Here is a 25,085-nt window from a genome sequence, read left to right as displayed (position 1 = left end):
GAGTTACAGGTGTGAAGCACCACACACACTGTTGGGTTGGAGGCCTGGGAAACGAGTAAAGGTATAAAGAGTAGGTCCAAGCATGGAAACAAACTTTAAAATGTAACAGTACTATGCAGTGGTATTGAGGGTTCAGCTGTGCTTTGTGATTGAAACTTAGTAACAGGACACATATGGCTAAGCATTTTTTGGATTGTGGCCAGCCACTTCAGTACCCAAAAGAAGCTGTGGAGGGTAGGGTAGTGTTAAAAGAAAGATGATGCAAAGGTCTTGACAAATTGTTATGGTTAATATCATCAACTTTTGGACCAAGAATTAGTTAGGAGCTAAACCTATGGGCATACCTATGAGGGGCTTTCTAGACAGTAATTAAGGTGAGAGACCCTAACTGTGGTCTGTAACATTCCACAGGTTGGGGTCCTAGGCTGAATAAGGAGAACGTGACCTAGACACCGTTATTCATCTCTCCCTGCTTCCTGACTGCTGATACAGTGCAATGTGGCCAGCTGCCTCACACTTCCGCCACCATGCTTTCCTTGCTAGGACAGACCCTGTTCTTAAACTGTCAAGCAAATCAATCCCCTCCTTCCTCAACCTGCTTTTCTCTGTTACTGTGTCTCAACAAGAGAAGTAATGAACACACAAATGGTACTCAATTATGTCCATAGGTGTAACCCCACGAGGATGGAGAAGAACAGAGGGTGTTTGTGTCTGTGGCTTGCCCCAGTTGTGGCAATAACTTATAATTGCTAAATAGAAACACTGACTCAAAGGACCAAGATAACCTAGAGCTTACGTTAAGAACTTTGATTTGACCTGGGCATGGTGGTGCATGTCTCCTAGCATTTGGGAGGCATAGGCAGGAAGGTCAGGAGTTAAAGCTACATTTTAAAAAAACAAAAAAGTGAAAGAAAAAAAAAAAAAGGCTGAGCGGGTACAGAAAGGCACTCTCCACCAAGCCTAATGGCTTGACTCCTACTCCTGGAGCCACACAGTGAGAAGAACGAGTTGACTCCCACAAGGAATTCCCTTCTGACCTCCACATGCCATGCTCCCAACTCAGTAAACAGACTAAATAGTATTTCTTAAGGGAAATAAATTTGATCATTTAAAAACAAAATAGATAAATACAGGCATACATATATATTTCATGTTTCAAAGTCAATTTCTAAAAGGAATCTGTATCTTAAGCACTGAATCTACTTGCTAAGCCTTTCAATAAATTAAAGATTCAGCTTTTAAAAGGTTTTCAGTCTGGCCAATCCTTCAAGTTACCGGAAGGAGGCTTCTTTGTGCCTCTGCTTCCTTCAAAACAATTCTCTGATTCTCCTGTCCTATTTACAAGGTCCAAAGCAAATAAAACAAGTTAAGCCAAGTGTTGGAAAGACATAAAATGCTTTGTCATGACCTCTAATTAATTTGCCCAATATTTCCCATTTACCAATTGAGTTTTAATTTTCAGTGTTCTAACTACCGTGAACCTTGTTTGAGCAAGGCCATCTTCCCCTCCTCCTCTGTGGAACTACCCATCCATCAACACAGCTCACTTCTGCACCACCTCAGATAAGCAGTCTCTCTTGCTACATTTGGTCCTTGTAGACGTGGTTTGCCTGTACTGTTTCCTGGAATCGTTACTGTATTTTATATTTCATGTACTATATAGTATGTATCAGAAAGCCTTTCTGCTTCCCTGCTGGGGCCTTTGTGCATGATGGGCAAGCATGCCACCATAGGGCTACAAACACTCCTTGTCTTTCTGTTTTGGAGCATCATGTGCTTCATGGGCACTGGGACTAATCTTTGGAAGGCCCTTAGTGATCAACTGAGGGAAGTCATGGCGTTCACATTGTTTAGGACCCTCAAGAAGTGCTTGTCAAGATGAGTTCGGAAAACGTCTCTTTGCGATGACGTCACGTCAGGGGACCCGAGAACCACTGCAGATGGTGGAGAGCAACACTCCAACTACCTGTCACACAATTTGGAGTTTCCGCGTACTACCACCTTCCAGGCAGTGACTCGGGGCAACCGGAATTTTAGCTGAGCAGCAGACGGCTTTCCGGAACTAGCCAGAGCGGGCGAGAAGTGCCCGTGAGGCCCGGAAGCGGGGAAGGCCGGCGGCGAAAACCTCGGCCTGGGCGCTTCCCGGGCCCCTCCCCGCGACCGGAAGGCCTCAGCCTCCTCACGTCAAGGACCTGCGGGTTCTCAGTCCAGCCTGGCCTCCGCTGCGCCGCCGCGTTCCCGTCCTCCTCCGGCCCGGCCGTGGGGTCTCCCTGCATACTACGCAGGGGCCAAGGGGCGTGGCGCGGTGACGCACAGAGGATGACGCGATGACGCAGCGCGGCGCGGTGACGCACGCCCCTTTGTTGGCTCAGTAGCGGTAGCAGCGGCCGCGGAGGTGGCGCTGGGGACTGTTTTCCGTCCGAGGCCGGAGCGGAGCGGTGTCTGACTGAGGCGGGCAGCAAGCGGCCCCCGCGCTCCCTCCCGCCCTGCTCCGCGCCCTCCCGGCCGCCGCCGCCGCCCGCCTCCAACCGCCGCACCGGGGGAGCAGCCGCGGCCCACGGGGCCGGAACCAGGCCTGCGTCCGGACGGCAGCCGGAGCCGGAGCGAGAGCCGGGGCCTCGGCGTCCCCGCCCTCTCCGCGCCGCGGCCAGCGTCCGCCGGGCCCGCGCGCGTCGCGCCATGGACTCGGACGAGGGCTACAACTACGAGTTCGACGAGGACGAGGAGTGCAGCGAGGAAGACAGCGGCGCCGAGGAGGAGGAGGACGACGACGAGGACGAGCCGGACGATGATAACCTGGACCTGGGCGAGGTGGAGCTGGTGGAGCCCGGGCTGGGCGTCGGCGGAGAGCGGGACGGACTGCTGTGCGGGGAGACGGGCGGCGGCGGCGGCAGCGCTCTGGGGCCTGGAGGAGGCGGCGGCGGCGGCGGTGGCGGCGGTGGCCCGGGGCACGAGCAGGAGGAGGATTACCGCTACGAGGTGCTCACGGCCGAGCAGATCCTGCAGCACATGGTGGAATGTATCCGGGAGGTCAACGAGGTCATCCAGGTGAGGGGCCCCGCCACGCCGTCTGGCCCCGGGACCGGCATGGGAATCGGACCCGGGCGGCCCGCGCGGCGCCGAGGGGGCAGGCCTGGGCCTGGCCCGCCCCAGGCCTGTCCGCTCTGCCGGCCGGTCGGGAGGTGCGTTTGGGCGGTGCTTCCCGGAGCCCTGGTATGGCGGAGGCCTGGGGCTGCCTGAGCGGCTCCGGCCGGCAGTTTCTGCATGACCAGCGGCTCCAGCCGGCAGTTCCTCGTGCCGGAGGATAGGCTACAGGGGCGGGCTGGAGGAGGGGGTGAGGGAGGGAGTGTGGAAGAGGTGTCAGAAAGAATCCGGCCCTTTCCCCCCCCCGGTTTATCCTAGCCCTTGAGTCTCTTGAGCAGTTTCAGACGGGATTAGGGCAGGCCCTTCAGAGCAGCTTTGGTGTACGATTGCCCCAAGTGGGCATCGGCTAATAAAGAAATGGATCTCCTTGGCAGTCTTAAGTGGCTACTTAAAGGTGGGGGAAGGGAACTGTTTCTCGGAAGAGGTGATGATGGGCTTTATTTTCTGATGATGAGGCTTGTATCTTTGTGTGTGTGTGTGTGTGTGTGTGTGTGTGTGTGTGTGTGTCTTTTTTTGTTTGGGACCTAACTGCTATTACTTCCAGTGGTAGCATGTAACTTGATGGAAGCTATTGGAATAGTTACTGCAGATTGCCTACCTACCCTTGCAGCTCCAGCAACAATAAAACTCAGTGTTGTCTAATTGGACAAAACTCTATTGTGAATTAGAAAGCTTTTCAACTTCTGAACTCCTTTCTCTGAAGATTTCTATTTCGTGCATAGAAAAGTTAGGCTTGCTTCAAGCCAGTAACGACATCTCGCTTAACACTATACATCAGGTTATGTATTTTTAAGTTTCAGGAGTTTCGATTAGTTTGGGGAAAATGTTGTCACGAATGCGACATGATTGAAAAATAAAAAACTGACCTTTTGTGAAAATCTGAAATTCCAGCTACTTGGGAGGCTGAGGCAGGTGGGTGGCAAGTTTAAGTCCTGCTTGGCCTACTGAGTGAGCTCAAGGCTGCCCCTGACAACTTGGTGAGACCCTGTCTCTAAAAGAGAAAAGCTGGAGATACAGCTCAGTAGTAGAGCACAGGACTAGCATATTCGAAGCTCTAGATTCAAGTCTTTAGTATTATAAAAATAAAATGAAATCTTGATTCAGTTCAACTCTTAGAAAACAGTAGTTACATGGGAGGAAACTACATAGGAACTAGTTAACTCTTGTTTTTAAGCACATCACCCCCCATCCCCCCCCCCCCCCCCCACTGCCCGCCCCACAGGGTTTCTCTTTGTCTTTTTTTTTTTTTTTGGTGCCTCTACTGGATCTCGGCTCTGTAGACCAAGCTGGCCTCAAACTCACAGGGATCAGCCTGGCTCTGCTTCCCGAGTGCTGGGATTAAAGGCGTGGACCACCATCGCCCAGCTAGCACATTACTTTTTTCCCCTAAAACTTTAGTATGGGTTGGCTTAATATTCATGGACAGGGGTTGGGGATTTAGCTCAGTGGTAGAGCGCTTGCTAGCAAGGCCCTGGGTTCGGTCCTCAGCTCTGACAAAAAAAAAAAAAAATGGACAGATTTGTCAGTGTCACTGCCTACTTGCTGACTATCCATTATTAATGTTTATGGTGTCATCCAATAGGCACCGTTTTTCAGATTAAACCATCTAGGCATTAAATAATTTCCATTTTTGAATAATGGAAAAATCTCATCTAGTGCTGTTATTAGTGGAAATCTCAAGTTTCAATATAGATAATGTAATCTCAGAAATAAGTGGAAGGATTGTAGAAGTCAGACAAGTTTCACTGCTCTAATTTAGTTCTTTGCAAATTGAGATTTACTTCTTTCTCTTTTTTAAGAAACAAAAAATTGTTTTAATAAGGTATTTGTGGTTAAAAAGAATTCTTTTTATTTACATGCAGTTATATCAGGTATGGTGTTTTCAACTTACTACCTAACTCACTGGCATTTTAATTATGTTTTGAAATAACTCAAGGGCATTTATCAGAAATAACTTCTGACTTTACTATAATTAAATCTCATCCAATTTTTGTCAGTTCTTAGATTTGTCTTAGTTAGATAGGTCAGAAACATGATGTCATTTCTGGAACAGTAAAGTAACTGATGTGTATGACATCATTCTTAGTTTAGATAAGAGAATAAATGCTAACGAACTAGCAAGACCTACAAAAAGTAGGGATTCTTTTTGGGGGGGGTGTCCCCTACTTTTTCCATATTTCCTTGCTTCATTATTCCAGCTTTTGTAAGTAAGACTGTTCTTAAGTAGAATTCATGCACACCTGAGCATGAAAGTTCATATTTAGAAATACCAGTCAAGTCAAAGGTTAGGATATATCCCAAACCATCTTTCCTTGAATTGGTATACTTAACCATCTAAATTAGGCTTGATTATGTTTTAGGTCTGAGTTAAACTCAAAGCATTGCATGATTAATGTGTGCACATTGTAAGAAAAACCTCATGAGTAAAGAGAAAGACAAAATAGACCACCAGAGAGAGGCACTAAAATGTGAGATGTATCTACTTTTCTGGATACTGCATAATTATACATACATACATGCATACATTTGTGTGTGTATGTGTGTGTGTGTGTGTGTACACATATATATCAGAATGATTTTGTATAATCTGTTTTCAGTGGGGAGAAATAACAGGTTTTAAAACCAGAAAGAGTCTGAAGAACTTTCTGTAATAAGTAACTATTTTTCAAGAATTTTGTGATTACACATTAATTTGTGTATTTAACCCATTGCTGGCTTCTTTTTTTTTTTTTTTTTGCCCCTCAGAGCTGAAGACTGAACCCAGGGCCTTGTGCTTGTTAGGCAAGCGCTCTACCCCTGAGCTAATCCCCAACCCCGATTGCTGGCTTCTTATGGTTTTTTTACTTACAAGCATACATATCCTTAGAGGTCAGTCATAGAATATTTATTTCTTGGTGTAAGTCCATTTACAGAATTAAAGGCTTTGGGATGGTGTTAAACAGTGTTTTTCCATGTTACACTAGTTGCCTAATTGACATCAAATGTCATTTAAAAAATTTGCTTTGGGGAGTGAGCTGGGAGGCAGAGTCAGGTTGATTTCTGTGTGTTTGAGGTCAGTCTAACCTACATAGTGAGTTCCAGGACAGCCAGAACTACATAGTAAGATCCTGTCTGAGAAAAACAAAACAAAACAAAACAAAACAGCGTCTTGTATATTATAGTTCTGGTTTTCCTTAGACTTAGAATTCTCCAGGAGGCTCATAGTGAGGCTCAGGCCATCCTGGAACTCATGGTTTTCTCTCTAATAGTTGGGTCTGTTGCCTTATACTACCATGCCCTATACCATCATTCTTTTTATGACATAGTGAGCATATATTTATTGTCTTTTCCCTCCTTTCATTTTGTCGTGTTTTTGTTTTGAGATGAAATTTCCCTGCGTTGCCCAGGCTCTTCTGCTCCTGGACTCAAGTGATGATGGTCTTGCTGTAGCTTCCTGGGTGCCAGGACTACAGGTGTGCCATACACACCAAGTGCTACCATAGCAGCAGGATGCACTCTGTGTAGTTCTTTTTTAGTTAGTTAGCCATCTTTTTGTGTGTGTGTGTGTGTGTAAGACTTTTTATTTTAAAGTATGTGTATGTTTGTGGGTACATGGATGCCTGCAGAGGCCAGAAGAGGGCACTGGATCCCCTGGAGCTGTAGTGAGTGACAGGTGGTTGTGAGCTGCCCTGAGTAGATAGATGATAGGAACTGATTTTTTTTTTTTTCCCTTTGAGACAGGTTTCTCTGTGTAACAGCTCTAGCTGTCCTGGAACTCACTCTGTAGACCAGACAGGCCTCGAACTCAGAAATCTGCCTGCTTCTGCCTCCTGAGTGCTGGGATTAAGCACCACTGTGCCTGATATAGCTGAACTGTTGCGCACTTCAAGAGCAGCAAGTGCTCTTAACTGCTAAACTCTCCCGAGCCACTTTTTTTTTTTTTTTAAAGTAACTATTAGCCTTTTTTGTTTGTTTGTTTTTCGAGACAGGGTTTCTCTGTGTAGCTTTGCGCCTTTTCTGGATTTCACTCTGTAGACCAGGTTGGCCTGGAACTCACAGAGATCCGCCTGGCTCTGCCTCCCAAGTGCTGAGATAACAGGTGTGCTCCACCACTGCCCAGCTTCTATTAGCTTTTTTAAAGGCTCTGTGTCAACAGGTGTTTAACTTTGTTAAACCTATACACCTTGATACTATGTAACTATATTAATAACTATAAATAGATTAATTATTCCTATTAGGTGATCTAATGAATAGAATAAATGCTGTGTTTAGACTGGCATTTGATGACTACTACTTTTTGGATAAGAAATTGATCATACTTGTAATTTAGGATGGCTGGATCCTTTGAAACCCATGGTGATACTTGTGACAGTCTTTATTATTCAAAGCCTAAGTGTTTTGTTTTTTTTTTTTCCTTTTCTTTTCTTTTTTTTTTTTAAACTTTTTTTTTCTTCATTTTTCCTTTTTGAGATAGGGTCTCTTTGTAGCCTGGCTGTTCAGGAACTGTAACTGTATAGACCAGGCTAGCCTTGAACTCATAGAGATCCACTTGCCTCTGCTTAGCCAAAAAGCCTTTCTTTTTGAGCTGTCAAGTAGACTTCTGCAATCACATGATTTAAATTTCTTCCAAAATGTTTGTTCTCTTCCTCAGTTTTAGTCCAGGGATCAATGACCATACAGCTTTGTTTTGAATAATGCCTTTTCATGTGTTGTGCTGTAAAGAGATGGCCAGTTAAATTGCTGGGTGGCATGGAATTGGAGGATTCAGCTTACAAGTTGTTACTGAACGTTCAGGCAAATCAACCTTTTTGAGCTTTACTTTTAAAAATTTTAATGGTAAATCTGGTTTCTAGGCTAAAATTTAGGGTTTAAATAAGGAGTGCCGTCAATTGTTCTGGGAGTTTCCCCCACTTAATGTTTATAAATGTACACATTGTTCAGTAGCAATTTTTCCTCTTTTGTTATGTCCCTTTTAAAGGAAGTGTCAGAAATGACTTGACACATAATATGCTTTGGCAAAAAGAACAAAAAATGAAATATTAGGTAATATTTCCTTAATATTAAGATGTTTATTTAGATAATGCTAAAAATAGCATAATTCCTGACACTTTCCCTCATGCTTAATTTAAAAACATCATACCTACAACTCAGATATTACTGATTCCAGTTACTTGACAGTATGTCTCTTACCCATAATTTCCTAATTATTACAAAAGCTTAGTATGCTGATTCTAATTAACTTGACAGTATATCTAACCATAATTTTCTAATTTTTGAAAAGGCTAAGTATAGAGGCAACTATCTCTTGATTCTTAGAAAGAATTTACAACTAAAAGTCACTACAGTGGCTGTGTTTCTTTTAGAGCTTGTGACATTTTAGACACGTTCTTCTTTTAGCAGCTCTTTGATTGATTTACCCAATCCATTAACTATTTGGGCATTTAAGAGCTAGCCTTCATTCATTTCCTGCATCTCTCACATCCAGTTAGCCCAGGTCAGATTACCTTTTTTCTGTTTCTCTTCTTAATAACTAATCCTAATTTTAATTTTTTTGGCTCCTTACTCTAGACATTCAGTCTTCTGTCATACACAGCTATCAAATACATGTATTAGTTATTTTCTCACAAAAAAAGAGTGTTGTCAAAAGTATAGTCCAGATTCCTTCCAGCAGTCTTAGTTTCATCTTACTGTCACCTAATGCTGTCCCATCTCCTCTGGTCTTGTGCCATATCCCCCGCTGCTCTGACTGCACTGCTTATAATTATAACATCACTGGAAGTTTCCTGGGGTTTGTGTTATTAGCTCTTCTTGTGACAGCCCTTCCCTTAAACTGCTCAACTGTTACCTCATATCTTTCTGGAGCCTTTTGATTTACCTTTCCAATGCTTCCTTGTTTGCTTAGCACTTTACGTGGATATTCACTGTGTGTGTGTGTGTGTGTGTGTGTGTGTGTGTGTGTGTGTGTGTGTATGTATGTATTCCCAGGTATGGGTGAGGCAATGTTGCCTGTATGTGTAGGAGTGTGTGCCTACATATCTATCTAAGTCTTGTTGGCTAAATGTGATGGCTTTGAGGGTGAGTGTACTTACACAGTCTGACAGGAAAACACTAGGTAAATATTTTGAAGTTTGTACTTAACTGGTAAATACTTCCTTACCTTATCTATCTATCTTGGTCTTTTTTTGTTGTTGTTCTTTTTGTTTTGTTTTGTTTTTTTAAGATAGGATTTCTCTGTGTAGTGTTGGTGCCTGTCCTGGATCTCACTCTGTAGACCAGGCTGGCCTCGAACTCACAGAGATCCTCCTGCCTCTGTCTCCCGAGTGCTGGGATTAAAGGCCTGTGCCACCACTGCCCAGCTAGTAAATTATTTTATTACTTCTGTATGCTGCAGATGTGATAATGTAGGACTATAAGCAATGTTTAAACTGTAAGAGGACAAACATTTATTTATTTTAACTTGTTTATTGGGTTCTTTGAGACAAGGTTTCTCTTTGTAGCTCTGGCTGTCCTGGAACTTACTTAGAAGACCAGGCCGACCTCTTCTGGGATTAGATATGCTATCACGCCTAAGAGGACAAACTAAAAAAACCCTATTTAATCTTTGTTTCCCTTCCTTCCTTCCTTCCTTCCTTCCTTCCTCCCTCTCCCTCCCCCTCTTTCTATCTTTCTTTTTTTTGATACTAGGTCTTACCATGTAGCCCTGATAGGCCTGAAACTTGCTATGTAGACCAGGCTGTCCTTGAACTCAGAGAGAGCTGTGTAGTTCTGCCTCCTGAGTTCTAGGTTTAAAGGCTTACACCACCTTTAGCTTAAAGGCCTTTTTAGATGTAACCTTTTTTATTTATTATTTATTTCTTTTAGATGTAACTCCATCCCCACACCCTCAAGGCGATGTACTTTTTTTTTTTTTTTTTTTTTTTTTTTTTTGAGTGGAGGATCAAACCCGGGTTTTGGGCTTGCTATGCAAGCACTCTACCACTGAGCTAAATCCCCAACCCATAACTTTTATACTTTACTTGTGTGTAGTTAGTTCTTTGCCCCCCCCCCCCTTTTGAGCTGGGGATCGAACCCAGGGCCTTGCGCTTGGTAGGCGAGCGCTCTACCACTGAGCTAAATCCCCAACCCCAGTTCTTTGGCCCCTTTATGTGAATTGACATAATGGTATTACCAGTTGATTTACTTCAGTGTTGATTTTCAAAGACTCATCTACAAAGAATCAAGCTGTTTGACAAAGGCATTATTATTTCTTTTTATAAGTGTTTTGACATTTGTATTCATGATGTAGAAGCAATAGATGGATAAAACCAGGTACGTAGCAAGACTAGTTTAGCAATAGTCATTGTGTTTTTCACTACCACAGTTTCACTTATTCTAAATGAGACAGTAAATGTGACACCAGTTTATGTTGTTGTTTGTATTTGAGACAGATTCTTAGTATTGCATAGTCCAAGTTAGTCTGGAACTCACTATGTGGTCCGTACTGGCTTGAAACTCGTTTCTCTTCCCTTCAGCTTTTCTGGTGCTGGGATTACAAGTGTGTATGCCACCAGACCTGGCTTGCTAGTTTGAATATGCCTTAAATGCACATCTTCTCAGTTTGTGGGATCAAATGAGAAATATGCATAAAACACTTTGCAGTCTAAAGTATGATGGTTGTCTGAAACAAAGAAAAATGTGCTTCACTTTAGACTTGTGAGTTAAATGTTGATGGGACATTTTTACTAGAAAAGTCATTTAGATATTTGTCACACATGATACATTTTTTTTTTTTTAAACAGAATTTCTCTGTGTAGCTCTGGCTGTTTTAGAACTTGCTTTGTAGACCAGGCTCTCCTTGAATTCACAGATTCGCTTGCCTTCCAAGTGCTGAGATTAAAGAGGTGTATCACCACCACTACCATTACCACCACTAGCTTCATGTGATGTTTCTCTAATCAGCCATTTATTTCAAGGAGAACAGCTAAAATGTTGCTGATGATAAAATTTGAGTTTTATGTGACTTAGAATTTTGAGAAGCTTTACCTGCCTGTGTGAAACAGCATCCTAGGAAAACTTTCTGATGGTATATACTATATAAATAGAAATACATCAACATTTGGAAGATATACATGTTACAAACCAGTATTTCCAGAGGTGGTTAGGATGGGATGGAATTCTTGAAAGTTTTAAGGAGCTAACATACTTAGTTTTTTGGTGTTCTGGATATCGAAGTGAAATGACTAGGCGAAAGGGATTTTCATTAATTTTATTTATTGTTGTAGTAGCAGTGCTCAGAAGAATACTTGGTTTGAGATCAACACCAATAAAATTTTTTTTTATAATTAGTTTTATTTTACCTCCTTTTTTGGGGGGAGGACAGTGGGGACATTCATTTTTGTCACTGAACTGTATCCCAACCTGTTAAATACAAAATCTTGATAATTTAAAAAAATACTATGAATTTTTCCCTATGTACATGTCTGTGTACCATGTGCCCAGAGATGCCAGAAGAGGGCTTCTCATCCCCTGGAACTAAAATGGAAATTACAGTATCTAAAATTAAGCACTAATTAAGGTGCATTTAATAGCACATTAGACAAAAGAGGTCAGTAGAAATTAATGAGTGAAGCGTGGAGAAAAGGATGAGGATAACATGAAGACCAGTAAACAAAGAACTGACAAAAAGTGCTGATATATGTTTGACTAGAGCCTCAGAAGAACCTAAGTAAAGGATGATTGTAGTTGTTTTTATTGTTGTTTTTTCTCTTTATTCTTTATTCTTTGACTTTTTGGGGGTTTGCCATCCAGCTCCCAAATAAATACACGGAGCCTTCTTTCTTATGAATGCCTGCCCTTAGCTTGGCTTATTTCTGGCCAGCTTTTCTTACCTCAAATTATCCTGTATACCTTTTGCCTCTGGGCTTTTATTTTTCTCTCTTTCTGTGTATTTTTTGTTTCCTTCTTATTCCATGTCTGGCTGGGTGGCTGGCCCTTGTCATCCTCCTCCCTTCCATTTTTGCTCCTCCATTTGCTCCCCTTCATATTGTCTCCGCCTGCCGGCCCCTCTTATTTCTCTCTCCTGCCGAGCTGTTGACTGTTCACCTCTTTATTAGACTAATCAGGTGTTTTAGACAGGCCAAGTAACACAGCTTCACAGAGTTAAATGCAACATAAAAGAATGCAGCACATCTTTACATCATCACTAAACAAATGTTCCACAGCATAAAATAAATGTAACACATGTTCAACTAATATTTCACAACAGATGAGTAGAGTTTCCAAAACTAATAAAGAGACATTATCTCCACAGTTAAAAAAAAATCTGATGTTATCTCATGGATAAACACAAAGGAAATACTGGCTAGGCTTACTGATTTTTATTTTTATTTATTTATTTATTTATTTAATTTTGAGGACAAGGAAGTTCTGTTTTTGTAATTTTATTTTGAGATAAGAGTCTCTTTATGTAGTGTTGGCAGTCCTGAAACTTTATGTATACCAGACTGTCCTCAAACTCAAAAAGATCCACCTGTCCCTGCTTTCTGAGTGTTGGAATTAAAGGCGTGTACCAAAATGTTCAGCTAAGGAAAAAAATAACACATAGTTTTAAAATAAGAGAAGAAAATTTTCACAATGGAACTCAAAACAACACAGTCATTGTTTGGAAATCTTTTGTGTGTATGTGGTGCCAGGGCCTTGGCACTTGCTAAGCAAGCACTCCATCCTCAGGTACATCCCCAGCCATGGCTCCATTTCATTTCATTTCATTTATTTAGAGAGGAAGTCTTGCTCTGTATGTAGCTCAGATAAGCTTTAACTTGCTATCTAACACAAGCTTTCCTTGAATTTGTGATCTTTACTGCCTCAACACTCCAACATTGTTGGGGTTATAGGCCATAATCATACCTTGCTAACAACGGAACTTCAATACAAGTGCTTAAAACGCAAAGAACTTCAAAATAAAACAAAAAACCTCTAGCATTTTAGGGAGCTGGAGACATGACTAAGTGATTAAGTTCACTGACTGTTCTTCCAGAGGAAGGTATTATAGCTGCCAGTTCTAATTCTATTTGTTGTTTTGTTTTGTAATGTTGAGACAGGGTTTCACTGTGTATATAACTCTGGTTGGCTTGGAACTTGCAGTGATTCTCTTGCTCTGCCTCCAAATGCTGGGGTTATAGGTGTGTCCCATGCCAGGCCTTCTGTTTGATTCATTGGTGTAAATTACAGTGTTCTACCAATACCGTCTCAGGTATTTTTGTGCTTTGCCCCATTTTCTCTAGGATACTAATCATTTAGTAACTTTTTGCTTTGTTTGGTTTTAGACAGAGTTTCTCTGTGTAGCTTTGGAGCCTCTCCTGGAACTTGTTCTGTAGTCCAGACTGCCTCTACCTCCTAAGTGCTGGGATTAAGGGTGTTTTGTAGGGGGAAGTTTCTTGTCCCGCCTGGCCCCAAGGTCCTACAGCCACTTATAAATCACTTGGAGGCTCATATTAATTATTAACTGTATGGCCTATGGGTCAGGCTTCTTGCTAGCTAGCTCTTATAATTTAACTCAACCCATTTCTATTAATCCATATGTTGCCACATGGTCGTGGCATTACCGGTCTGCTGGCATCTTGTTCCTTTGGCAGCATGCTGGCATCTCTTCTGACTCCACCCTTCTTCCTCTTTAGTTCCAATGCACCATCTAACCTTATCCTGCCTTGCCATAGGCCTATGCATCTTTATTTATCAATCAATCAGAGCAACACACATTCATAGCATACAGAAAGATATCCCACAGCAGTGTTTGCCACTACCACTTGGCATGTGTATTTTCTTACTGTTGCTCTAATAAATTACAAATTTAGTGACACAACTTCATTATTAAGGAATACTGAAAATCAGAAGTCTTAATTGGATTTCAGTAGGCTAAAGATCTGGGTGTCATCAGCCTTTTTTTTTTTTTTTTTCAAGATTGAGGGGAAATTTTTGTTTGATTTTTGTCCTTTTTCACTTCTAGATACCATCTAATTCTTTGGCTTGAGACTTTGTTCCGTCCTCCAGCATCAGAATATCTTCAGATTTCTGATTCTGCATCTTTTTTTTCCCCCATTTTTAAAGGACTAACATGCATATTATAGGATAATCTTACATGAAGGTCAGCTGTGTATTGATCTTCCGTTTGCAAGATTAATGTCTTTTTGCATTATTGTATAGTCTCAGACTCTAGGTATTAGAATGTGAACACCTTGGGGTAGTTAGGTCACATCTACCATGCTGTCTCTTAGCAGTAACCTTCTGTGATAGATGGTCAAGTTGCTTGCTCCCAGAAGTACTGAGAAAGGTCCTTTGAGGAGTGGGGATGGGGGGAAGTCACTTCAGCTGGAAGGGTCATCAGCCTCAGTTCTTGTTACCGAAGCTGTTTTCTATGCCCATCACATTGACTTCTGGATTGTTGTCTGGCTTTTCTTAGGCCACTGTTTGTCTTTAATTTGACTTTTGTGGATTTTGTTGTCTCTGAAATTACCATGTAATCCTCATGCCTCATGGTCTGCCAAATCTATAATTAGCCTTTAAGTCCATATGTTTCTCCTGATATATGTGCACAGTAGTAGCTATGCAAAGATGAGCTAAGGATATTCCTTTTCTTTCCAGAGTCCAAACTGTAGGAAAGCAGAGTGGCCTGGATACAACTTGTTAATAAAAGCAGTAACTTAGAACTTACTGTGCCCACATTTATACATGTGTGTCCTATACATGTGGTGGTTCTCTGTTTCTGGGCTTGGTTTTACTTGGTTTCCAAAGTTAAGAGTCTTAGTATTCCACCCTATGCCAGGGACCTAAACTTCTAGTTTGTGTTTATTTGTTAAGTTAGTTGCAGGGTTCTGAACTATGTTCCCAGTTCCTTAAATGCAATTTTTCTCAAGATGACAATTCTGGTGTGGGTCACTTTCTTGGATATTGGCCCATTGCAATCTTGCTTTCTAAAAGGACCAGTTAGATTTAGGAAATAGTAAAGTCTTACTAGACACAGTTAGCAGTTGTTACAAGGCTCTTTTTAGAAATATTAGAAATCAGGGATATAATAGAGCTTGGTCAGCTGAATGGTTGGCTACCTTTCAAACCTGAATTTAATCCCTAGAACTCAAATTGAAAAATCAGGGCATGGTGATGCATGCTTGTAATTAGTACTGGGGAGTTTGGGGTGGGTATCAAGTAGATCCCTGTGGCTTGCTGGCCAGTTGGTGAACTCCAGGCCAGTGGTGACCCTGCCCCCAAAAACAAGGTGCATGATGACTACAAAGCCTCCAGAGGCACAGGTTCACATAAATACAAATGCCTGTAGGACACACATGCAAAGAGGTATCAGAAAATTCAAAACAACCACACACACACACACACACACACACACACACACACACAATCACACACACGGTGGGGGGTATGAAATTGGTGCATAAGAAGATAGGGGAAGATCTGGGAGGGGAAAGAAAATGATTAAAATATATTGCTTGAAATTATCTAAGTAAAAAATAAAATATAATGAGCTCAGGCAGGGGAGTGGTGTGTACCTTTAATCTAGCACTCTGAGTTTTAGACCAGCTAGGGTGATGTAGTGAGACCCTATCTCAAAAAGCAAGCAAATAAAAAAACAAAAAAGAATAGATGGTATTTTACTGTTTCATGGATAAGGAAGTTGAAGATTAGAGGAATTAAATGACTTGTCGAAGTTGTCATAAACTCTTTTGCAAATCTTTTGTCTTGTATTGAAAATTGTTGCTGGACTAGAATTATCCTTTTTCCTTCCTGTGCCCATTAGACTGATTTGAACAGAATTAGTCATTGGATTAAGTTGTTACCTTATTGCTGTGACCTGTAAATCTAAATAGAGTAGAATAGAGTCACAGGTCTATCCATTTAAGATTTTATTTACATTTTCAACTAGATTTAACGCCTACACCTGTAATCCTACCACACAGGATATAGAGGCAGGAGGATTACCAGTTTAGAAAAAAAATTTTGGATTGTATAGTGAGTCAACCTGAGCTATGTAGTGGAACCCTGATTCAAAAAACCAAAAAGTTGAGTATATATTAGGGGTTTAGTGTTTGCCTAGTATGTTAAAGACTCTGTGTTTGCTCTTCAGCACCATGAAGTCCCAACTTACATACGTACTCTCAAGAAAAATTCAAGCCAGCCCATGTATGTGTATGTAGTGGCACACCCCTTTATCTCAGTACTCAGAGATTAGAGACTGGAGGATCTCTTATGAGTTCAAGGTCAGCCCGGTCTACATATTGAACTCCAGGCCTGCAAAGGCTACATGGTGAGACCCTGCCTTGAAAAGAAAGAAATTTCAAGCCCAAATTGTGATTGTAACATTTATTGCTTTGCTTTTCATTCCATTATAAGCATTTAAAAAACCCACAAAGTTTAGGGGATGGAGAGATTCTGGCTCAAGACGGTAAGAGCATTGGCTGTTCTTCAGAGGGCCTGAGTTCAATTCCCAGCAACCACATGGTGGCTCACAACCATCTGTAATGAGATCTGGTGCCTTCTCTGGCATGCAGGCAGAACACTGTATGCATAATCAATAAAAAAAGGGGGGGGAGCTGGAGAGATGGCTCAGTGGTTAAGAGCATTGACTGTTCTTCCAAAGAACTCGAGTTCAATTCCCAGCACCCACATGGTGGCTCACAACCATCTGTAATTCCAATCCTGGAGGATTGGACACTGTCCCCCCCTTCTCTGTGTACACTGCATGTACATGGTGCACAGTCATACAGGCATGCAAAACATCCACAGTTTAATATGACGTCTGAAGTTTGAAATGTAGACCATGGTCTATAAGGCCTAGCATTCTTTCCAACAGAAGTACCAAAAGATAATGGAAGACTAGCATTGAAACATTGTTATGAGTGTGCTAGACAAGAAATACTTGCTTTCTCTTTCATTACCTAATCTTCCTTTTTTGGTGAATGTGGGTACCATTACTGAGGATCCAACCCAGAGCCTTGTGCATGTTAGACAAACCCTCTCCTACTTTGCTACTTCACAGCCAGAGAAATTCTATTTAGAAGAGAGAATGCTGCTTATTTTATACAATGTATGGAGTTGTGCAGGTGCCTGTGTAGAAGATGGGAGGTGTCTTCCTTCATCACTCCACCTTTTTTTTTTTTTTTTTTTATTTTGGGTTTATTATATACATATGAATGTTTTGCCTTCATGTATGTATGTGCACCACTTGCATGCCTGGTGTCCATAGAGACCAGAAAACATCTATTTATCTGGAACTGGAGTTAGGAATGGTGTAAACCACAATGTGAGTGCTGGAAATCAAACCTGGATCCTCAGCCATAGCAACAAATGCTTTTAATGGCTGAGCCATCTCTTGGCCTTCTTTTTATGAGGTTGGGTCTCTCATTGAGCCTAAAACTCACTCACTAGTTAGCTACCTGGCCCTCCTGCTCCCCCCATCCTCTTGTTTCTGTCATTCAGTGCTGGGAATAAAAGCAGGCTACCATGCCCCACTTTTATGCCTGTGCTTAGGATCCAAACTCAGGTCCTCATATTTGTATAGCCAATACTTTACCAGGCGAGCCTCTGCCCAGGCCCAAGAGCAGAGACCTGTAGAGAACTCTTTAGATGAACTCATTAGTTACTATTTAACTTCACTCCTCTACTCATGGTGTCTTGAGTGTTTTGCCTGCATGTATGTCTGTGCTCACATGTGTACTTGGTGTCCTCAGAGATCAGAAGAGGTGTGCCGAATTTCCTAGAACTGAAGTTACAGAGAATTAAAAGCCTCTTTGTGGGTGCTGGGACTGGAAGCTGGGTCCTCTGGTAGAGAAGCCAGTGTTCTTACCTGCTGAGCCACCTCTTCACCTTCTACTGAATTCTCACTGGCCCTACAATTTTATGTGGTGGTGGTTGTCATCATTGTCTTTTCCTCAGTTCTTTAGAATATGTGACAGTATCTGAAGCTGGATCAGTAATGTTGCATTTCATCCAACTAAAGCCAGAGTGGTGAAAAATAGGACTTCAAAATTCACAAAGTGTTCTAACTAATCATAAGAAAGTGTAAGCTGGGTGTGGTGGTAGACACCTTTAATCCAGCACTTGAGTTTGAGGCTAGTCTGGTCTACAGAGCGAGTTCCAGGGTAGAAGTAGTCAGGGCTACACAAAGAAACCTTGTCTCAAAAAAAAAAAAAAAAAAAAAAAAAAAAAAAAAAAAAAAAAAAAAAAAAAACAAAAAACCCAGAACAAAGGGAATAGAGAGATGGCTCAGCACTTAAGAGCACTGGCTGCTCTTCCAGAGGACCCAGATTCAATTCTCAGCACCTATAAGGCAGCTCACAACTGTCTATAACTCCAGTTCCAGAAAATCTGGCACCCTCACACAGACATATGCTGGCAAAGCACTAATGCACATAAAATAAAAATCTTAAAACAAAAAAAAGTTGAAGTGTAGGTTTTAAGCAAGAGTTAAAAAGTTTAGGATGACACTAAGCTTGCCCAATGTTGGGTTAATTGCTGGAGTCAGTAGAAGTTTTGATTATCGTGTAGTCAGATGAACAGGTTGAAGAGCTCTCTTCATGGTTGTGATGGCTATTTATGGAGTACTACCTCCCTGTTGTTGATAAACTTCCACAGCTTTTAAAAGCGAGTGTACTTTCTTGTTTGAGTACCTTTGACTTAAGTTCTTCTGTACTCTAATGTCTCCCTGTAGTATTAAAGTCTAATTTGTAACCCTGCCTCATAAGAAGTTTTTCTGTAATTGTCAAAGACTTATTTAACACATTGGAGAATACAATGCTTTAAACTATATCCAACTAACATTTTTTGGGGGGTAGAATCCAGAATAAAACTTTCTTCTTAGAATTTGTTGATTAGGAAGATTGTTCTGCGTATTTTGAATTCATGCCTGTGCATGTCTGTTCAGGCATTCGTCACATAAGGTAGAAAGAACACTACAGCAGCACATGGACACCATGCTCAGTTCAGTAAATGCCAGGCAAATACCTAAGGCAGACTTGTTTGTTTATATCTTGCTGCAGATACTGGTGGGTTTTGCAGTAAGCAGTGAATAAGTCACTCATCTTGTGTAACTGTTTTATTAATAGTTTTGAGTTCTGTTTACTTCTGACTCTGCATTTATAAAAATAAAAGCAGTTGCTAAATAGTACTAACTAGGTGACTGAATTTAAAAAAAAAGTTTTTGTGTGTCTTGGAGATTATAGCTAGGTTAAGTGAAGAACACTGAAGTTGTAGTGCAAACTTTGAATTTTTTTTTTTTTTTTTTTTTTTTTAAAGATGGTTTCTCTGTGTAGCCCTGGCTGTCCCGGAGCTCACTCTGTAGACCAGGCTGGCCTGGAACTCACAGTAATCCGCCTGCTTCTGCCTCTGAGTGCTGGGACTAAAGGCCTGTGCCGCTACTGCCTGGTACAATGTAAACTTTGAGTCAGGTTAATTTTTCTCCTTGTGTGCAAGCAAAACAGTCAAGAAGTTGGATGTTGATGCTAGTATGACTTAGTTCTTCTTCATAACCCTGATTTAAAAATAAACCTAGGACATTGTGGCTCATGCCTATAATTCTAATAGGAGGATTACTCTGAGTTTGAGGCCAACCTGAGTTACTTGCTAAATTAGCCACAAGCCCAGATACAGAAATAATGGAACAAACAATGGAATTATCCAGCCAAACATGAAAGAGTTAAAGCTGAAAAAAATGATAGCTGAGCATGTGCACACCTCTAATTCCAGCTCTCTGGAGGTAGAGGCAGGCAGATCTCTTGAGTTTGAGACCAGTCTTATCTGTGAGTTCCAGGACAGCTAGAGTTTATATAGAGATAGATGATTTGACTCCAGAAAGGAAGAAGAGTTGGGAGTGGGGGAAGAGGAAAGAAAGAAAGGAAAAGAAAAGTGATTAATAACTTAATAGACAGAAAAAGAGTAGGAGACAGCAGACAAAGGCAGGAGTGATTAGTGGTCGGGGTAGTAAATGAACAGTAAGAAACTGTCACTCTAAATGATTGGGAATTGGAATGACAGGAGATGGGCAGAGTCAATTCCTAGGTAGTCTGACCTGTGATTTAGGATAGTACTCTTGAGATAGACTTACTCCCTAAGGCTGTGTGAAACAACTTGAACCATTTCAGCGTTGGTGGAACTAGTGCAAAAGTACCTGTTGGCAAGCTGGGCGGTGGCGGCGCACGCCTGTAATCCCAGCACTTGGGAGGCAGAGGCAGGTGGATCTCTATGAGTTCAAGATCAGCCTGGTCCACAGAGCTAGTCCAGGACAGGCTCCAAAGCTACAGGGTTTCTCAGGGAAAACAAAACAAAACAAAAAAACCACCACCAACAACAAAAAACAAAAGTACCTGTTGGCCACTGTTCATGGGAATAAAAGAAAAAAGTGTAGTGAGAAGTCTATTAGACTAATCTAGGCAAGAAAAAGAAAGTCTGGAATGGATGAAAAAGGATAGATAGCATTCATAATACAAGGTTAAAAATTAGTGAGAAATGGTGAATTGATTAGAAAAGACATAGTTTAATGTTAACTTTAGTTTCAGTTTTGTCTTTGATCACGTGCAGTTTTGTATCTGTTCATTTTGAATACTGTTTCCTTATTTGTAAAAATAATAGTGTAACCTGAGGTTTAAGTAGTATTATAATAGTCTTGGCTGAATTGTTACTCTGTGTTCACTCACTGAAACATATCTGTTTGCTATCCATTCATTGTAAGCTCCTTGCTTTGCTGGTTTTCCTAGATAGCCAAAATTAAATAGCAGCATTAGCTTAGCACAGTAGACCTTAAATTGCATTACAATCATTTGTAAAATGCCCAGAATAGGTAAATAAGTAGAGTATTAGGTCAGTTATTGCCAGAGATTAGATGGGGGAGAATGGGAAAAGACAGCTAGTAATTACTAGATTTATCTTTAGAGTGATAAAATGTTCTGAAATTAATGGTTGTCATCATAATGAATATAATAAAAACCACCCGAACCATCTCAGAGTTAATTTTTATGGTATAAATCATAAAAATTACACACCATATTTTAAGTTTCTTCAGCTATCTAATAAGTAGTTTTGCTCTTGTGTAGTGAGGATTGAACTTAGAGCTAGGCAACACCTTCTTCCCTAACCACTAGGTTACATCCTCAGTCCCTCCATGTCTTTTGGCAAAGATCATGCATTGTTTTTGGTTAGTATTACCTTGCTCCAGAATGAGAGATAGATAGTATAAGCTAGGTATGAAAGACTACAGATTCAGGTAACTGTGAATGACAGGTTCCACTGTGAAAATGTTTATGTGAACTTTTTATAGTCAGAACAAACGTAAGCCCCAAGCCAGTGCATTTGCCATATGTTAATGGGGAACTCAGAAGAGTTACATCAAAGCTGGGAAATCTCTGCCATAGAGTTCAGGTGCTGTCTTAGCTTTTGGATTGATGGAAGCTAATGATCTGCTAATTACTCATTTATAATACATTCTAAAGATTTTACCTGATAGCTAGGAGGATATTAAGTCAGATATAGACATGGGTAATAAGTGGCTATTATTTGGTTAGATATAGAGTATCTATATAGATATGAGAGTCCTTAAGATAGTTCAAGGTAGTTTTGGTTCCTAGTCTGTACTGTTGATTCCCTAAAACCAGGGAAGTCCTAGTCAGTTTGCAGAATCTTCATAGGTGTGACTTTTTCTAGGACTTGAGTTAAGATCACACCCTTTTTTAAGAAAGGGTTTCTGTTTCTCTGTGTAGCTTTGCGCCTTTCCTGGATCTTGCTCTGTAGACCAGGCTGGCCTGGCCTTGAACTCACAAAGATCCACTTGCCTCTGCTTCCCAAATGCTGGGATTGAACTCACACCTGACTCTTCCTCCTGAGTGCTGGGATTAAAGGGGTGTGCCACCACTGTCTGGCAACTTTTCCTTTCTTTAACCTTTTGTTTTTGTTGTGTTGTTTTTTGTGACAGGGTTTCTCTGTGTAGCTTTGTGCCTTTCCTGGAACTCACTCTGTAGCCCAGGCCTACTTTAAACTCACAGAGATCCGCCTGCCTCTGCCTCCCTAGTGCTGTTATTAAAGACATGCTCCACCACCGCCTGGCAAGTGTTGTATTTTAGGTTCATGAAAAAAAAAAAAAGATTAAATTATTGCTTTTACCTGTGCACAAGCTTTTGGTGAAGACAGGTGAAATGGGCATTTAAGGTACTGTCTGACTAAAATTTTATCAGTGTAACACTGAGGCTGACTTAAATTAGCATTTTGAGTATTTAAGTACAAGCCTTTTAATGTGATTATGAACTTGAAGTTATAGGTCAGATTCTACTTAGCTTTTAAAAATTCACTTCAGAGTTTTATATATAAATGCTTTGCTGTTGTAACATAATGGGCCTTGGTGCCTGTATCCTTGACCATGATGCCATGACCACAGTTCAGAGGATTAGTCCATTATCATGGTGGGACATGGTGACAGTGCAGGCAGGCATGGTGCTGGAGAAAGAAGGAGCTCAGAATTCTACACCTTGATAGGAAGGTAACAGGATGTGAACTACACTAGGCATAGCTTGGGCATAGGAGACCTCAAAACCTGCCCCCACAGTGACACTTCTTCTAATAAGGCCACACCTACTTCTACAAGGCCACACCTCGTAATAGTGCTGAATTCATGGGGGCCAATTACATTCCAAGTACCACAGTGCCCCCACCATATACTGTTTTGAACCTTCAAAGTAGTTTTTTGTAGCTGTGCTAGCAGTCATACTTACATAGTAAAACAAAATATAAAATGATAAAATGCTAAATTATGTGTTTTATTTTGTGATTTTTAAGTATACTCTAATTATAAAGATGTTAATGTTAACAGTAGAAATTTTTGGCATATAGTAATTTGACAGTTTAGCTTTGGTATAGAAAGTTTAGATATGGTAACTTGTTGTGTATGAAGAAACAGGCAGGGTTATGAAAGTGCCTGCTAGATCTGTTAACTGTTATTGGCATTAAAAATACTGATGGATTTACTGTACTTGTGGGAAATAATTTGTAATTAAGAATACTTATTTTGGTCTCGGGTGTAGCCGTGTTGGTAGAGTGCACGCACAAAGCCCTGGGGCTCAATTCTCAGCACTGCATAAAACCATACATGATGCCACACACCTACAACCCCAGTACTGGGAAGGTGGGGAGAGGAGGGTCAGAAGTTCAGGTCAGGCTAGCTTGGGTTACATGAGGCTCAGTTTCAAAAGAATAAGATAGAATATTAAGTATGGGACGATTACAGACTTCAAGCTCAATAATTTTGCTATAGAATAGAGGCATATTACCACCCCTCTTTGGTTTTTCCCTCCCCTTGGTATACCTTGACTTTAATTTATCAAGTCTGTGTCTCTGGCCTTTGCCGCTGTGGCCCATTGATCTGTCCATCTGTCTGTTACAGTGCATATTGGGTACTTCCAGAAGTTTGAATTCAGTGATGCAAAGGACAGGCGGGCTGCAGCAGCAAAGGTAGGACAGAATCATTCAAAAGACAAGTCATTAAAGGATCATTAAGTGTACACACACATCAGCAGCAAGTACTTCATTGTTTAAAGGCCCAGCATTTATTCTGCTCACCTTTATGGGAAAGCCTGTTCTAGGAAAGCAAATCTAAATGATTTGTAAAGAGCACAGATTTATTTTGTGGTGTTGGGGCTACGTCCATAGCATATATGTGTATTGTAAGGCTACCGCTGAGTTACACCCTTAGCTTACTTTATTTAAACAGAAGCCTGCTACTTGGCATATAGATTAATAAGTAAATAGGTACTTACTAGTATCTTTGTTAGAAATATTGAGTGATTGAAGAGGATTTAATGGTGTGTGTGTTAGTATTAGCTTGATTCATAGACCAGGTTGATTTTTGGGAAATTATATTGAAAAAGGTTCCCATTTTAGAAACAGGAGAACCAGAAAAGATGGATGATTTGCTTGTGTATATGACAAAAGCAATCTTGCGTCATGCAGGTTTTTTTTTGCTAATGTCTCTGAAAAACTGTAAGGGATTCTATTTAAATATTTGTAATATAGATATGCTATACAACAGCAATTGCAGTAGCAGCTCCTGATTGTTTCTGCTGTTGCTATTAAATAGAATTAGAATGAAAGAAAAATAGCCTTTTAATAGTGCCTTCTAAAGCCCAAGTTACAGGTAATTTTTAGGAACTTAAATTTTAAGCTAGGGCTCAGTGGTATAATAGCACTTGCCTTGAATGCATACAGCACTGGATTTTGGTCCCCAGCACTCCAAAACACTTCCCCAAACAAAAACCTTAAACTATACAGTACAGAAAGATTGTTGTAGAGTTGGCTGTAAAGTAAGGTACTGTAGGTATAGTTCAATGATGACATTATTTCATTATGTTTTGTTTCTGAAAGGGAAATGATTTGCTTTTTTTTCGGGATAGATTAATAGTTGCTCCTTATGACTTCCCAAATAAAAAAGTAGATAAAAATGTGTATTTGATCGTCAGTGAAGATTGCTAAGCTTTCAAAATGACTGTAAAACTGAATATTTAAATGTCCTTGGCATGAGTTTTGGGTCTAAAGGCTGGATGGTGGTGGTTAGTTAATACTGTAATGAACAGTATATTTGTATTGAGGAGATCTAGTGTGGAAGCATATTTTGAAGTGAAACTTCATAGCATACCCTAGAAAGAGTGTTTTGAATTAAGTGCTGTAAAATAAAATTTGGGTTTAAATTGTCCTCTTGGATCTTGGTTAACTTTTTTGCTTTCATATTTATAATTCATCCTTTCAGTTGTATTTTAGGTACTTCATAGTTTTTAAAATCACAAACCTTTATTTTTAACTTCTATAGTATGGGGCATTAAAAAAGCATATGCCACAAATCTACAATTTCTTTAAAATTCTGAAACCTAGTACCTCAAAGCAGAATTTAAAAAAAAATTGTGGGATTGGAAAGATGATTCAGCAGTTAAGAGCATTGATTGTTC

General features: G+C 40.8%; 1 protein-coding gene and 1 non-coding gene across 2 annotated transcripts in view; one reads left to right on the top strand and one right to left on the bottom strand.

Annotated features, from left to right (window-relative positions):
* The first annotated feature begins 1,951 nt into the window (after positions 1 to 1,951).
* The window catches only part of Arih1 (ariadne RBR E3 ubiquitin protein ligase 1), a 101,461-nt gene continuing 78,327 nt past the window's right edge, over positions 1,952 to 25,085 (top strand). Inside the window, exon 1 of the mRNA XM_036192708.1 lies at positions 1,952 to 3,048. Within this exon, the coding sequence (XP_036048601.1) occupies positions 2,680 to 3,048 (369 nt within the window). The 5' untranslated portion in view covers positions 1,952 to 2,679. The remainder of the gene's footprint in view (positions 3,049 to 25,085) is intronic.
* Trnag-acc lies at positions 10,173 to 10,245 on the bottom strand. The gene has a single exon. It is a non-coding gene; the product is annotated as a tRNA-Gly (tRNA).

Source organism: Onychomys torridus, chromosome 7, assembly GCF_903995425.1.
Source record: "Onychomys torridus chromosome 7, mOncTor1.1, whole genome shotgun sequence".
Classification (NCBI taxonomy): Eukaryota; Metazoa; Chordata; class Mammalia; order Rodentia; family Cricetidae; genus Onychomys; species Onychomys torridus.
The sequence above is the reverse complement of the archived record's forward strand: the minus strand, read 5'-3'. Positions and strand labels throughout refer to the sequence as shown.